The 12,741-nt window shown below is 44.1% G+C and overlaps 1 protein-coding gene across 4 annotated transcripts in view; it reads left to right on the top strand.

Annotated features, from left to right (window-relative positions):
• LOC138596689 (neurobeachin-like) overlaps positions 1-12,741 on the top strand; it is a 214,709-nt gene that overhangs the window by 68,823 nt on the left and 133,145 nt on the right. For all 4 annotated transcript variants that reach the window (XM_069667990.1, XM_069667989.1, XM_069667987.1 and 1 more), the window contains exons 9-13: positions 3,613-3,810; positions 3,928-4,061; positions 6,031-6,139; positions 7,821-7,973; positions 9,809-9,977. In XM_069667990.1, the coding sequence (XP_069524091.1) occupies positions 3,613-3,810; positions 3,928-4,061; positions 6,031-6,139; positions 7,821-7,973; positions 9,809-9,977 (763 nt within the window). The remainder of the gene's footprint in view (positions 1-3,612; positions 3,811-3,927; positions 4,062-6,030; positions 6,140-7,820; positions 7,974-9,808; positions 9,978-12,741) is intronic.

Raw genomic sequence — 12,741 nt, 5'->3', positions numbered from 1 at the left:
TTTCAGCACTGTCAGAGGAAGAAGGCAACTGTGCTCTAATTCTTTTACATGACTGGCTGCCCTGTGGACTGATGCTGTCATGCTACAGAGTTTGTCACTGTGGCCACAACCCATGAGATCATTATTTTCACACTGCGGCGCCGTTCACTCTAAAGTGCAGGGCACTGAAGCTTGTTATTTCTTCTCACTTGGGTTTCATGCGCAGGAACTTTTGAAGGATGTTAGAGACTACATGATGAGATGCACGCTGGCTGCTGCGTGGACTTGATCAGAGCGGATGAGCAGAATACCTCTCATGCCTTTTTTATCATCTGACTGGAAGGAGATAGGCCATTAACGGTGGCTCAACCCTCTCAGTTTGTGGAACTACCCTGTAAAACTCAGATTCGGAGGCAGCAGATAAACATGATAGGAGACGGAAGGAGGATGAACTTGCTCAGATTATGTTGTAGGTTCAGAAAACTTTCTATATTAAGATTTAAATGTGCTGTTCTGTTCTGCAGGTGTACAATAAAAAGAATTATAAAACACACCTACCTATAATTCTGCACTGTACAGGCACTCAGAATAAAATGCACAATCATTGTACAGCTGACAGCCTGAGTCATCTCACCTTTTTACCCATTTCCTTCCTTACTTTAAGCAGCAAACCCAGATTTAGCTGCCTTTTAAGCTGGTGCATGAACCCTGTTTGCTTGTGTTGCATAACATACTGTATTTATCCACAGCCCCTCCAGGACCAGATGGTTGTTTCCTCGCTGGTGCTTCTGCTCTTTCTGCGTCTCTTTATCTTATCACCATCCTCTTCTGTGCATGAGTCAGAGAGGGAAGGAAAAACATTTCTCTCATTCATTAATAATTCACGCCGACTGATGAGAGGACTTGATTTCCTTATTAAGCGGATTCCATTCACACTGCATTGACAAATTAATTCAGCTCATCTGTCAACTGCTAATTGATTGAGTAAATTAAGACCGGCCTAGTTATCGATCAGCTGTTATGTAAGCCATAATGAATGTGCGGCTGATGGAAGCTGCAGTTCTTTCTACACAGACATCAAATGGCTTCAGATGTCTTCATGCGAAATGAAATTTTAAGATAAATAACGCACATTAAAAAGATGTAAACGCAACATTGATCTGTGTATAACGTTAATTCATCACTGCAAGCATTAAGACACATTGCAGTTTGTCAGTTTCAACACTTTACTGGTGCATGTGCAATGCAAAGAGGTTACAACCAACAGGGATGAAATGGTTCACAACATCAAGGATTTTGAGAATTATATCTGCCCAGTAGTAATAACAATAATATAATAATACTACTGTTAACATAAATACATTCAAACAATTGTGATGAATGCAAATACATTGTAATAAATAAAATATATATGACAAAAAGAAAGAAAAAACTGACCATGAAAAGTTTCGCCGCTTCCGCTCCTCACCTGAATGTATCCTCACTAATCTGTTCATTATAAACTAAGAACTGGTCATGGGCCACATCTGTGGGAACTTCTGGTGAGAAGTTTGTTTTCTGTCGAAGTGTAAAATGTTCTAAAATCGGTATTGAGCTGCTGTTAATTCACTAAGTATGGATTGCGGCCACTAATAGCACCATGAATTGCGCATCAATTGCTCGGCTCTGTCTCAAGGTCCGATTCCCAAATCATATTGTATTAATGATGATCAAGCGCAAACACGACCATAAAGTGTTTCTACTCGTGCAATTTGCTCTTGTTTTGTGTCTGATTGAACCTCCAGTCTCTCATCCTGACGGAGCTCAATTCTGTCACCGCCTACAGATGATGAGCTGGATGGGGAAGGGGCACGTCCCACCAGTTTGCACAGTATTTGTTGCTGCTGCTCGTCAGACTCTTTGAAACCAAAGTGTTGTTTGCTTGTTGACCAAAGGCTCTCTCTCTGTCATCTTGACTCAGACTGAACTACATGCCGCTGCAGCCTGGTGAGTGAGTGTGGGCGGGGCAAATGTCACTGCTGAGGGATGCGCTGGATTTATATCACAGGACAAAATGAGTGCGTCATTGGGAAACGGTGCGGCAAAATAATCGTTTTAACTCGATTATTTTTTTTAATAATTGTTGGAAGCCAAAATCGTAATTGAGATAAAAATTCGATTAATCGAGTAGCCCTACTTAAAGTTACATCTGTGATGAACTCCAAACGTCCTGGCACATGGTCATTCATCCTAATCGGGCGGGGTTACGGACAAGTTCTGAAAATAAGGCAGAAATGGTTGCCACCTTATATAAAATGAGCCCGTCCACCCTTTAAGGGTGAACTTAATTTTCTCCAACTGGAGAAAGAACATGGTGTCACTGAGCCACACAGAGTGTAGAGAAAAATGGGAGATTTCCAGGACAAAAGTATCCTTCTCCTGGCCAGGAGCATTGGGAGAGCGATCGTGTCGGACATTGCAGTGTTACAAGAGAGCGGGACTCTAGGCGCACTTGAAATTGCTAGCAAAGGGCAGCCATCAATCCTGACCTTTAACCCCTCTGAAATAGCTCTGAAAATAGCTGACCTAAACTTATTGAGCTTCGGGCAAGACCAAAACACATGTGGAAGGGTTACAGGGTCAGTGGCACAGTGGGGACACATTGGGCTAACGCTGTGGTAGAATTCTGCCAAACGAGCATCACACAGATAAGCTCTTTGTGTCCATTTGAGCTGAATTAAACTCAAACGTGTGCAGGAGGACGAGTAGTTAATCCTACGAAGGGCCTCAGCCCACCACTCATCATTCAACCCACTTAGCCTTGGTCTTGAGAACAGAGTCACAACCCAACAACATTAAACTATTGGAGATATTGGAGATTCATTTTCCCAAACCAATTCTGGGGGACAGTGTGGAAAAGTAGTGGAACTGTGACTTTAAAAAATGACAGATCTGAAAGAAGCGGGAGAGGTCAGAAGAGGGTAGGTCATATTTAGTACTTAGCTGGGAGAAACTGCAGAGTATGCCATCATGCCCCAACGTTGTCCTTATGATTTAAAAAGGGAAGAACTGCAACACACTTTCTATAAGGTGTCTTTTTCTCTCTCTGGTATGAAGGTGGAGAGCGAGACTTCATTGAATAAATCCAATAAATAAATACTGAGCCTATGTTGTTTTCTCAACAAGTATTTGCACAATGTTCTCACTCAGAGTCTGATTACTTTGGATGTGAAGTGACACAGTAACGCAGAGCTAAATTGCAGACTGCCAGCTTTAATTTGATCGCGTTTTCAGCCAAACTGGATAAACTCTTCTCACACAGACTCCTCTGCCATGAATGCAAAGTGTATTTGAGCAGAATAAATATTTATAGAGTAAAGAAACCTATGTATTTGCCAAAATCTTAAATGTGTGCTCGGTGAAGATCTGCAATCACGACACAGTCTCTCTGTAGCAAGTTTCCTTGTGTATAATGAAACTTCAGCTGTGGCTGTGCTTAGCTTGAGGTAGCTCCAGAACAGGCAAGAGAGTATGGCTGGTTTAAATTAATGCAACAATAATTTGTCTAGAAATATAAAAAAAAAATACTCACTCTGTCCATCTCTGTCTTAATGGCTCCCTTATTCGCTCTCTCTCTCTTTCTCCTTTTTTCAGAGCACATTTAAGTTCAAGTCCGAGAGTGATATCCATTTAGCCGAGCATCACAAGCAGGTGCTGTACGACGGCAAGTTGGCCAGCTCCATCTCCTTCACCTACAACGCCAAGGCCACAGACGCCCAGCTCTGCCTGGAGTCATCGCCTAAAGAAAACGCCTCCATCTTTGTGCACTCACCTCACGCCCTTATGCTCCAGGTCAGCTGCATAACTCCAAACTTACTCTGTGTTCCATAAAGGAGATATTAATTCATTATTCTGTTGCACCCGTTTCAATAGGTTATGACAATAGTGTGTTTTATATTGTCCTCACAGGATGTTAAAGCCACAGTGACTCACTCCATCCACAGTGCCATCCACTCCATCGGTGGGATCCAGGTGCTTTTCCCGCTCTTTGCTCAGCTGGACTTCCATCAGCTGAACGACAGCCAGGTGGAAGCTACTGTTTGGTAAGAAGCTGAAATGCTTATTGCACATGCACAAATTACAGTAGATATTCTTTGGATAAGCAATGTGTTGATATGAGTCTTATTGTATTACATTAAAGTTGTAATCTTGAAGATCTCAGTTTCCTTCTCTTTGGCGGCATCTATGGTGATAAACGGTAATTGCGGGAGCACACTTCCCAGATATCCAGACAGTGTCGCATGTGTGACGTCCACGGTTGGCTCCGGCTGTAACTCTTGATTTTCCTCGCTGACGGTCGCTTTCCTTTTTAGACTGTTTGCTTCATCTGAGCGTCCAATTAGTTTCTTTTTCTTTGGATTTTCACTTATTGTTGAAGTTGTATCTGTAGTCATCCATCTTTTCTTTGTTTCTCAGCCATAGTAGATTACTGTTTACTCGCAACAATTGCAGAGACCGGAAAACCAGCCGCTGAGCTCCGCCTACCCTCTCTGGCAGACCAACCACTGCTGGCTGATGGAAAACGCGTCACAAACTGGGCGCCGCTTGTGATTTTTTTCTGCGAAAGTCGCCACAGACACCCAGTCTGTAATACTGCAAATGCAGCAACTTTCATCAGTTTCACCATTGTGTTACCTCATTAGACATAACAGACATTTATTTACATGAGAATCTTCGAGATTATTACTTTAAGTCCGTTTTTCTCAGTACATAGTGCTGTAATTCGGTCAACATGTACACCATACCATTTTATACGAATAGACCACTGCTGCTCATAATGCCAGCCTTGGTCAAGCTGTAGCCTATTTTCATCCTTACTCTCTGGTTGAAACTGTTCTCCTCCCCATCATCCTGAGGTGGTCAGTCCAAATCTACTCCTCAGTGGCCTGGATGGAGTCTGAGCTCTGCTCTAATCCTGTGTCAGTTCAACGACGGCAGCACCACTCAATAGGCGCAGGAGTGGCCACACAGCGGCACAAGCCCCTGAGGCCCAAAGCTCTCTGCCTCTGTAGTTCCCTCTCATCTCGGCTTACTGTCCCGCTTTCTCTCTGGCTTGAGATGGCGCGGGTCTGTCCCAACACTTGCTTTGTCCTTGCATGGCTTTTAGATTGAGTCCTTCTAAAGCCTCCTGAGCCGCGGAGTTCAAAGCTCCTGCGATAATTAACTCTCTACATCACCAGTGGACCTGCTGTGGCTGTCCTTAACAGAACCCTCAAATTGCTTTTTAAACATTCATTTTAATGAACATCTGATCTCACGTTTCTCTCTGCTGCATTTCAAACAGCAGTGACATAACACCATGCACTTTTGTGCTACCATATTGGAAGCAGCATGTGCTCGCAGTAAAGGATCAGAGGCTAAACCTAGAGCACACAGAGTCGACTGTCATCCACTTCTGTATGTCTTCCCCTCGGCTCAGCTATAGCCAAGTTAGAGCAGAAGTGGGAATTGAACCATGAGAAAACAGACAGACACAGAGGGAATGAAGGGAAGGAGTGTGTATGCATGTGGTGTATGAGCAGTGTCCATAAGCAAGCCAGCACAGGAGTGGTTGTGTCCTTGTGATTGTTGTGCTAGAGTGGACGCCACTAGAGGATGTTTGGAAAAGCCGATTAAGAAGTGTCACCGCTGTCACTCAGCCAAAGCCTCAGCTGAAAAAGCCCCACAACAAAGGAAAAAAATCATCTTCAGCGCACTGCCTTGGCCCGAGGAACCCTTTCCCTCTACCTCAAACACACACAAACACTGTCTGTTACAACTCGCCCTCCCAGGCCACTCTGTCCCTGGAGAGTCCAACGAGCCAGCCCTTTCTTCTGCGCTGAAGAGGTTTGAGAGTGGTGAGCTACAGTTCCCAGCTGATTGCTCACTTCCTCTGAAAATGACCTTCCCTCAGCCACACTGTCTCCTCATGCTTCTGTAGTTTGCAGAATAGCTCCTTCACCGACTGATGAGTGTGCGAATAGGAGAGAGTTTTATCCCAGTGTGAGACGTCGTGTCTTCCTGTTTTTGCAGTGCCACCCTCCTGGCCTTTCTGGTGGAGCTGCTCAAGAGCTCTGTGGCCATGCAGGAGCAGATGCTGGGAGGAAAAGGTTTCCTGGTGATCGGATACCTGCTGGAGAAGGTATGAGAGAGCCTCCATAACATGTTTCCTAACCTTGTGTGTGTGAGAACTGATGAAAAATACATTTAGACCAGAAGTGTGGGACTCATCACAGCAACAGTTTTTCTCACTTTGAACACTGATTTGGAAAATGTACCAGCTAAATCTTAATTTCCTTCTTAGGTCAATAGAAGAATGAGTTTTGACACCTTTTCTTCTTACTGAAACGCCTTTTGTGCTTTTAGAGTTCAGAGTTAGTCTTTGAACTTAACAGACCTTAAAGTAAAACACCTCAAGACTACTTCTCTTCCAATATCCCCCCCTTTGTTTCGCTCTCTTTCTGCATCAATCTTTATTTACCCGTTTTGTGATGCAGATCTAGCAGCTTGCCGGCCTCCCCAGAGTGCCCGCTCTTTTGCAGCCCTGAGAAATGACTCCACTTTGTCACTCAGTGTCTTGCCTGCCTGCTGGCTTCAGCTGCTGTTAACTAACAGCCAGGCACAGTCTGCATCTGAGAGCTGCTGTTTTTTTTTTTTTTTTCTTGCTTCCTTCCCGCTGCCAGGTTTCACACTTCCACATATCGCACCATCTGTTCGTGATCTGTTTATGCCACACCTTCTCTTCTCCCCGTGCCTTCATTTCTCCCTCTCTCCTGCCCTCGCCGAGTCCCCACCTGGGCAGAGAACAGGTGCCAGACAGGAGCGCTAACGATATTCGTCAAAGTGAAATCCTCTGCAAAGTCATGCTTCTGCAACTTGCTCTTATTTAGTTTAAGTATTTATATTCAGCAACTCTACAAATGGACTAAGTAGTAGGCTATCGATTTAGAACTTGTGCTAACCTGCTGCTGCAGACCGTAAGTAGAACATGCAAAACCAAGTATTCCTCTGAGTTGACATTTTTTCAGCCATGGCCTTTTCCTTAATACTTTTTATGTGTTAACCAAAATACGTGCAACTCTCAAACAGTAAACAATACTACGGAAGCCCTTAGCGGACATGCATCCATACATTTTATTGATAACGATAACGTTATTTCTGGTCGTTTTCTTGAGATCTCGGCTTATTTTTCCAGCTATCTTGGGATAACAATGCTGGCTTTTTCATTATAACAGATTAATTTGGCCCATTATCTCGAGATAACAAAGCTTGCTTTCACGTGATAACAAGCAATCTAGAAAATAAAACAACAGGCTGGTCACTGTGATATTGCAGACCAGGACATGCCATGCTGCCATTGCCCACACTGATGAGCTAAGTTAAGCCTGTTTCTGTGTTTGTTTTGTGCCTTTGCAACTCTGGGGATATGATCATCTAACGTGACAGTGGTGCCGCGTCGTGATAACGTGATAGCTAAGTTGAGATCTCAAGAAAATTACCAGAAAGAACTCGTTATCACAGGAAAACAGAGTATGTAAAATGTATGAATGCATGTCCGCTAAGGGCTTCCGTACAAAACAGACCAAAACAACCAAAACATTTGATAAACACTAAATTACCACCAACCCTTGTGACAGAGTTACATGTGTGTCATTTATGCAGACATGGGATTTATGGGTGTTTCAAAGAGACATTTCACACACGGTGATCACAGTGTTTCTCTCTCTATAATGAAGTTAGTAAAAGGAGGCCTTAATACATCCAGCAAAACAGGCTTGACGATATTATCACTGTTAAACCTGACCTTCTGCTTCTTCCTCCAGTCATCACGTGTTCACATCACCAGGGCCGTATTAGAGCAATTCCTCTCCTTCGCAAAGTATCTGGACGGTCTGACACACGGGGCACCGCTGCTGAAGCAGCTGTGTGACCACATCCTCTTCAATGCCGCCATCTGGATCCACACCCCCGCTAAGGTGAGCTCCATGCAGGTGACTGGAGCAGTGAGGGGACAGGTGATCAAGCTTAAAGGAGCAATGCGCTCCCGGAAAAAGCCACCGTCAGTCAAAGCTGGTGTTCTCTGTAATCGATTGAAGCAATAATATTTGAAATTGGCGCCATAGCTGTGGAGAAAGTTGTACCAACAGCTTGTGGTTTCTCTCATTCTGCATTCCTACAACACCCAGCGTGCATTGCACTTCTGTTTTGCTGCAGGCTATGGCTCAGAGCGGTACAGAATCCGGAATACGAAGAGAAGCAGATAGCGCCCTCCAAAGGCACAGAGCCAAATTGCATTTTTTCTACCATAATGGCATTAGCTCCCCATAATAGCATGATAAGACTGAGGTAGAAAATCGTCAGTCTGGTCCTTTAAGTGGATGCGTATCAGGAACTCTTAACCACAGAAAGCTATTCTCATCCTTCATTGCCCCTTAGAACGTGATAATTGAAACTACATGTCCTCACACGTGCCTGCGTTTCAGAGGGGATAGAGGTGGAAACTGTTTGTGTTATCAGGCATGTTTCACACTGGTGTCAATTTTGCTGAGATGCCCCATGGCACCAAGTGTTTGTGTAGGTGGTAATAACAGAAAGAAGGGGTGAAATGTGATTGCAGCTAATGTTAATGAGCCAAGTGCAACTGAGTGTTGTTGACTCAGTTGAGTTGTTAAATCCAAAGAATCATGCAGCTACACTCCTCGACCTAACTGACTAAAATTTACCAAATCATTTCAGACTGTCTGCAGACTCTGAAGTTGAGCTGAGTGCAGCACAAACACTAGATTTATTCTCACATTTATATATTAAATAATTGCAGAGTTCTTCCCTTGCTTCTCCTTTCCCGTCCTCAAACTAACCACGTTTTTTAGATGTTCCAGGGTTTTTTCTTTTTCCGCCCTCCTTTTAAATAATGACCCATGAAAAAATGGGATGAGGTATATCAAAGGAGCTGAGTTTGTGTGGCAAATACATTTGCCTTAGGAATGCTGCTGGTGGGCCAGGCCATGAATAAATAAAAGAAGGAAATAAATACAAAAGTGTCTGGAGGCTTGCCTGTGACACTCCTCCAAAACAGAGCATAGCAAAAGAGGGAGAAAAATGAGACAGAGAGGTAATGAAGTGGGTTAGAACACTTTTAGCTACGAGGGGACAAAGAGCTACGCTGGCTGCGTCCCTAAGGACACGCCACAGAGGTCCACATTTCCCCTGTTTCTGTTTGCTGCATGGGGTGCACAGAGCCAGCTGTGTGAATCAGGAGTATGAAACATGCATTAATTACTTACTGACCTTGTCCTAGTAGGCAAATAAGATGTGTGAGTGCATTTAACTCTCCTGTTCTTGTTGAAATTATATAACCAACATGCGGTTTACTTATCTCCCGTGTGTAATTTGAGTAGCCTCGAAGTGTATCACATCATGCTCACATTGTAAGCACACTGCAGCCCTTCATCGTGACTCACATTTGAGTCGTTAATATCCTATAATTTATGACATATGGGAAAAAGGCCTCCGTATTTATAGCTGCAATGACTGCGCTGGGATTAAGGATTCTTGTCAGCTCTGTTGCTAATTACAGAGGACATGCTAATCATCGTTGAACAGAGTGGAGCTGCGACAATTATGAAATTGAGTAATATAGGGTCAGTCACCATCCCCGCCATACACCTGCCGGGATAATAAGCTCGTGTAGTGCAATCCACCACAGCAGAATGTCCTGGTCAGTATTGAAAGGTATACGGTTCAAGTGATTAACTACACTGTGCAGTTAATAACATGATTACTTGTGTGTGTGTGTGTGTTCCCATTCCAGGTACAGCTCTCTCTGTACACATACCTTTCAGCTGAGTTCATCGGCACGGCAACCATCTACAACACGATTCGTCGAGTGGGCACGGTGCTTCAGCTCATGCATACGCTCAAGTACTACTACTGGGCCGTCAACCCTGCAGACAACAGCGGCATCATGCCAAAGGGTCTCGGTGAGCATAGCTTTTTTCAACATAAGTCGAGCTTATGTTCAGCTTTTTTGCTCCGGAACATGATTTGATTTAGGATGTTGTCTACATAAACTGTATATCCAGCATCCGTCTGAAGGCTCATCCAAGTGAAGCTCAGTGTTCTGGGAAGGAAATGATTGGGAGGGAACCAATCACAATCACAAGCCTGCAATCAAAGTGTCTTCCTGAAATGGCAGCAGCTCCCCCACATTTAAAATGACTCATCCCCACATGGAAGCGCTTGCCTGTCAGCTGTTAGGAGTGTGGCCATCACTGGAGATGACAGCGAGGCAGACACACCACATCAATACTGTCGTCCCCCCAGGGTGCTCGGTGTGGGTGTAAGGCCTCTGAAACCTGGGCCAGTGGTATAACTGGCACACTTCCTCTATCAAACAGCAGTACAGCACCGAGCAGGCTGTGCTGGGAGTGAGAGCGTCCTTGAACTGTCATTTCCTTTTTGCTCTCCATTATTCTTCTCCCAAACTGTCTGTCTTGTAGTATTGAGGTTGTTTTATAATGGTACTGAGGGCTCAGTTATCGCTGCACCAAGGCCTGATGAAATCCACTTCCTGAAGGTTAAAGCTAGTATTCTGACAACATTGATTTAATCCTTGTCTTCAGTCAAAGGGGACTTTTCCATTGAGGTTGTTTGCACTACCAACCAGGAAACATATTTAATAACGCTGCAGGATGAAAACAAAGTCTCTCAGGCGGTGTCAGAGGTGCCTAAGTGTTGCAACGTTTGAGCCTATATATACGGCACATAAAGAACTTGGCCTACATTCTTGATCTCTTCGAGCTGGGACTGATCCTAATTGATTTCCTGCTAATAGTGGTGGTGACCTGTAGACTGAGGTTGGCTGGGATAAAATGGGAACACACATCTCTAAAGTTGGGTCACACAGGCCCCTCGGTCTTCCTGATTTTAATTTGTTCCTTATCCCGTCTACTTACACTCTGCGTCGTCCCTTATCCCTCTTATGCTCTGAAGGGAACTTTACAGGATGTAATAAGTGATGAAAGCTCAACCTATCTAGAAGTCATGTTCTAGGAAGATGAGCTATATTTAGATTGGACATCACAGGAACTTTTCTTAGGACTTTATTTCTATCTTGTACGCTACGTCAGACTGTCGTGTTTGGGTATTTTTGTTGCTTTCACTACAGCTGAATAATAGATTTTGATGTCAAAACGCTTGTTTAGGAAATCTCACTCTGTGTAGCCTCAGGCGCTGCTGCACAGTTCAGCTTTGAATAGAAGCATCACAAGAACAACTCGTGTTCTGATTTGTTCAAAGTCAGAGATGTCAACAGGGTTTGTAAAAATAAAACACATTGTGCTCACTGTACTTCATCTTGTTGTCAGAGCTGTACAGGAGAGTCGCTCTGGGTTGGGCGAAAGGTGAAGATGGGGTTTGGTGGCAACTGACACCCGGCTATAGAACAGGCTCTTGGGACATGTACGGGCAATTTGGACTTAAATCGTCACTGGTCTGGGGCGCTGGTTTAGCTCAGTTGGGAGAGCAGACGCCCCATGTACAGAGGCCACAGTCTTCGGCGCAGTGGTCGCAGAGTCCACTCCCGATCTGCCGATCATTTGGTGCATGTCCTCCCCCATTCTCTATTCTCCACATTTCCTGTCTCTCTTCAGCTGTCCTATGCAATAAAGGCAAAATAATAATAATAATAATAATCTTTAAAAAAAATTAAATTGGTCGCGAGTCTGAGGGAGGGGGGTATAAGATGTAAATGCTCATGACGTCGTCCTGTTGGCTCCATTGGACCATGTCCTTTGGCGCACACTGGGGTGAGAGCTGGCACAACGGAGTCTGTGAAAATGTTCCGCTGCCAGAAAACGGCAGGTTAACACTTTTTGGATTGTGTGCAATTTTCCTGACGCAAGTGAGAGGAGATCAAGAATCTCAGGTTCTGTTTGTGAGCCAGGATCATGAGATCAACAGGTGGATGGGTCAGCAGTAATGCAGTAATTCTAAAGGTGGACTGAAAGAACCCATTTAGGGTTCCTGCACAAGGTGTCTATGTGGAAGGTGAAGGGTGCAAAGGTAACAAGGGCAACTTGAGGAGAAATTCTGACATCATAATGGGGCTCTGTAGTCTGGTTAAGGGGGGGGGTTATGCTAATTTCAAGCTTCATATTTCACTCTGTGATATCTGTGGCATAGTTTAGCATAATTTACAGTTAAGAAAACTCCTCATTTCCTCACACTTGTGCTCTGCCTGAAACGACTCAGTCCCTTCCAGGCTGCACTTTGTGATGTCACAAAGTGCAGCGTGTAGAAAAAACAGTGTGAAACCTGGCATTCACAGCAGCCTGCAGACTGAGCTGAGAAGCCTGGAGATTACTCCAACATACTTTTACCTACAAATTTGAAACTTAAATGTTTAAACAGGTCCAAAAGTTACACAAATATGGATATTCTTTTTATAAACATTCTAATTTAAGCTCTTCAACACAACTGTAAATATGGTGCTCTTTGTTCCTGGCAGATTGTAATGAGCAGAGGAAATGGCTGAGATTCTGGAGAAGGCATATCTCACAATAGATTGCCTTCCTCCTGTAGGTAATTTTCAAAGTGGATCCGGTTCCATTGATCTGCGCTTCATTTGGCAGGTCAGTTTGTCTCTCTGTCCTTCTGAACTGAGAAATGACCAAACAAAGACACGTAGGAAGAGGGAGCGAGCCAAGCAGATAATGAAGTGTTCAATTATAGCGACACAGAGAA

The sequence above is a fragment of the Semicossyphus pulcher genome, unplaced genomic scaffold, assembly GCF_022749685.1.
Source record: "Semicossyphus pulcher isolate SPU_LCO1_2020_fin unplaced genomic scaffold, fSemPul1.0.p SCAF_19, whole genome shotgun sequence".
Lineage (NCBI taxonomy): Eukaryota > Metazoa > Chordata > Actinopteri > Labriformes > Labridae > Semicossyphus > Semicossyphus pulcher.
The sequence above is the reverse complement of the archived record's forward strand: the minus strand, read 5'-3'. Positions and strand labels throughout refer to the sequence as shown.